Consider the following 3,654-nt stretch of genomic DNA (forward strand, 5'->3'; position numbering starts at 1 on the left):
CTGGTTAGTAGAAGTAACCCGGGATTAAAGTAACGTTTAAAGTCCTGGTTAGTACAAGTAACCCGGGATTAAAGTAACGTTTAAAGTCCTGGTTAGTACAAGTAATCCGGGATTAAAGTAACGTTTAAAGTCCTGGTTAGTAGAAGTAACCCCGGGATTAAAGTAACGTTTAAAGTCTTGGTTAGTAGAAGTAATCCGGGATTAAAGTAACGTTTAAATTCCTGGTTAGTAGAAGTAATCCGGGATTAAAGTAACGTTTAAAGTCCTGGTTAGTAGAAGTAATCCGGGATTAAAGTAACGTTTAAATTCCTGGTTAGTAGAAGTAATCCGGGATTAAAGTAACGTTTAAAGTCATGGTAAGTAGAAGTAACCCGGGATTAAAGTAACGTTTAAAGTCCTGGTTAGTAGAAGTAACCCGGAATTAAAGTAACGTTTATAGTCCTGGTTAGTAAAAGTAACCCGGGATTAAAGTAACGTTTCAAGTCCCGTCCTGGTTAGTAAAAGTAATCCGGATTAAAGTAACGTTTAAAGTCCTGGTAAGTAGAAGTAATCCGGGATTAAAGGAATACAGTTAGTCCATTATTAAATTTATAAATGTTAGATGTGTTATACAAAAAGCTGTAACATATAAAACAACACCGAAGTTCTAACGTTCTCACGACAATAAGTTATAGAATATAAGACTACAATCAACATTAGCATTAAGTAACTTTCTACCAAGAAAACCCTTTGCCATCTTTAGCACACTCAGTAGTGGCGGTGATAAACATTAGCAGACTTAGAATATGTTTTGCCTGTTTTAGTTTGTTCAAAATTAAAATAAAAAGTGTTTTCAATGAAAGCGATCCAAAAACACATCACTCAGTAACCGATGGACGTTTAAAAATTGTAGTAGCAAGACACTTTTTAGTCAGACACTTGTGTGGTGCGCGTGCGCTGATTAGTTGCTAAGTGCTGTATACACATAATGTGCATGGTTTAAGAAATCGCCAACACCAGTAATTAATGAGAAACATAGTTTATCATTAACAAACGGATAGATAATTAGTTATATCACACATCAACAAATAGCACTGTTGTTACAACAAAAAACTAGCATTTAAAAATACTCTCGGCTGCAGAATGCAACATTCTCACAATAACAAACTACTGCCTTCAACGTTAGCGATCACTTTATAAACATCTCATCAAATACACTCACATTTACAAGCATTACCTCCTTTAAATGTGTTGGACACAGCACTAGTTTCACTAATAACATTTCCATTTTATATGTTTAATATTTTTATTCAAAGATCTTCTTATAGAAAAGAGTGCTGGAAAGGTGGATTGTTACGTTTTGAAACCGGAAGTAGTGCGGGTCACGTGATAAGTTGCTGATGTAATTTCCAGACATGAATTAAGAAATTCGACGTAAGAAGCCACTCAGTGTGGATACGGTACCGGTGTAATGGTATAGCTTATAACAAAAGAAAAAAAATGCTATACGAAGCTCAGCGGTAAGTCTGAAGGCTTATATCGCTAAAAATCGGGTTTCGATACTTGTGGTGGGCACAGCACAGACAGCCTATTGTTTAATTTTGAGTTTATCAATAAACAAATAACAACGACCTCTTCACATTTCAAATGTAGGGATATTTTTTGTCTGTTAAAAATCCGTAAGCTGATTCAGATATGTGTCAATCTGTAATAACTAAATACGAGCAGTTGAATCAAACTTGGAGAAAAAAAATAAACTATAAAACCATTTTGAATATCGACATCAGAACAGGTGTTGGAAACGTGAAACATTCAAAAAAGTGTTTCTGTAGGATACATAGCAGAAAGCTAAATTCATAGTTAATATATCTATATTGAGAATATCTCTAACCATACAGTTACTGATCTTAGCTGGAGTTGTTTACACCATGAATTGTTTGTATAATCTCTCATTCACTCGATGGCCCGGCATGGCCACCAGGTAGTTAGGAAGCGCTCGACTCGCAATCTAAGGGTCGCGGGTTCGAATCCCCGTCACATCAAACATGCTCGCCCTTTCAGCTGTGAGGGCGTTATAATATGATTGTTAATCCAATTATTCGTTGGTAAAATAGTAGTCCAAGAGTTGGCGGAGGGTAGTGATGACTAGCTGCCTTTTTTCTAGTCTTACACTGCTAAATTAGGGACAGGTAGCGCAGATAGCCCTCGTGTAGCTTTGCCCGAAATTCAAAACAAACAAACAAACATATAAGTTACCTGCTGTTATTACGTATAACTGTGTTTTGACCTTTTTCTAGAAACCATGATTTTGTATAATTGAATGGTTTTCTTAGTATTACTTTCCCCGGTGGGATAGCAGTAAGTTGACGGACTTACAACGCTGAAATCCTATGCTCGATCCCGCGATAGACACAGCAGATAGCCCAGTGTGGCTTTGCTCTTAAAAACAAACAATCTTATTATTACACCCAAAGCCTCCCTGTGGCTCATCGGTAAATCTGAGGGCTTACAACGGCAGAGCACATATAGTGTAGCTTTGTGCTTATAAACAAAGAAACGTGTGATCAAGGAAGTATTTAAAGTGAATTATATTCTCTTCTCGTTCATAGCTGTTCATGATCGACAACTGTGCTGATGACTGGAGGATAGCGATGACATGGAAGAGGGTAGGCCTAATATTGCTGGAAATGGCCGTGTGTGCTGTACACCCAGTTCCCGGGGAGCATTATTTCATATGGACCACTAAACTGTCGAATCATGGGGGTCGTGTCGAGTCGACCGAGGTGCCCGTCGACGTGACGTTATCGTTGCCCATGTTTTTACGTCTGTACCTCATATGTCGGGTGATGTTGTTACACAGCAAATTGTTTACGGACGCATCTTCCCGCAGTATCGGAGCCCTAAACCGGATCAACTTTAACACTCGCTTTGTGCTTAAGACCCTCATGACGATATGTCCCGGAACAGTGTTGCTTGTGTTTATGTTGTCCCTCTGGATTATCGCCAGCTGGACTCTCCGGCTTTGTGAGAGGTAAGAATACACAATGTGTTTTATCAACCTGACGACAGTGTTGTGTTTTATCAACGTTTCGTTTGTGTATTCATCCTTATATTGACCACAGGGACATTTGATATAGAACTGTAGCCTAATTACTATAATCATTCTGTCTTTAGTACATTGACCACTATGGCGTTTAATCGTAGGTTACTTTTACTATATTCATTCTTATATTATATTGACCACATCTCGATCACTGAAACATGTACTATCTTCCTTTACTCCACATGAATATATTATTTTCCACAATGACCACTGGATGCTTTGTTACCGAAGTGTACGTTACTTTAGAATAATCGTTTTTGAAATGACCAAAAAACGTTTTTTCGCCGAACTTTGGCTACTTTCTAGTATTTTTCTTAAGTTGAAGAATTGGTCAGTACACTGCTTCTCTTCTTAAGTTGAATGGGGCTGCTCGTGAATCTTAAGTGTCACTCGATAGATCGTCGCTCACTTTTATACTATTTTTCAATCAAACCTTCCTTGAGCTTAGCAGTGTACTAGTTGTTACACCTATCACCGGGAGCTTAGCCGTGTAGTCGTTGTTACACCTATCATAAAGAACTTAGCAGTGTACTAGCTGTTACACCTATCATAAAGAACTTAGCAGTGTACTA

At 38.0% G+C, this 3,654-nt stretch overlaps 1 protein-coding gene across 1 annotated transcript in view; it reads left to right on the top strand.

Moving 5' to 3' along the window:
• Positions 1-2,588: 2,588 nt before the first annotated feature.
• Positions 2,589-3,654, top strand: part of LOC106477175 (small conductance calcium-activated potassium channel protein-like) — a gene marked incomplete at both ends in the record, with an annotated part of 7,329 nt that continues 6,263 nt past the window's right edge. Inside the window, one exon of the mRNA XM_013937766.1 lies at positions 2,589-3,010. Within this exon, the coding sequence (XP_013793220.1) occupies positions 2,589-3,010 (422 nt within the window). The remainder of the gene's footprint in view (positions 3,011-3,654) is intronic.

Source organism: Limulus polyphemus, unplaced genomic scaffold (assembly GCF_000517525.1).
Source record: "Limulus polyphemus unplaced genomic scaffold, Limulus_polyphemus-2.1.2 Scaffold13169, whole genome shotgun sequence".
Classification (NCBI taxonomy): domain Eukaryota; kingdom Metazoa; phylum Arthropoda; class Merostomata; order Xiphosura; family Limulidae; genus Limulus; species Limulus polyphemus.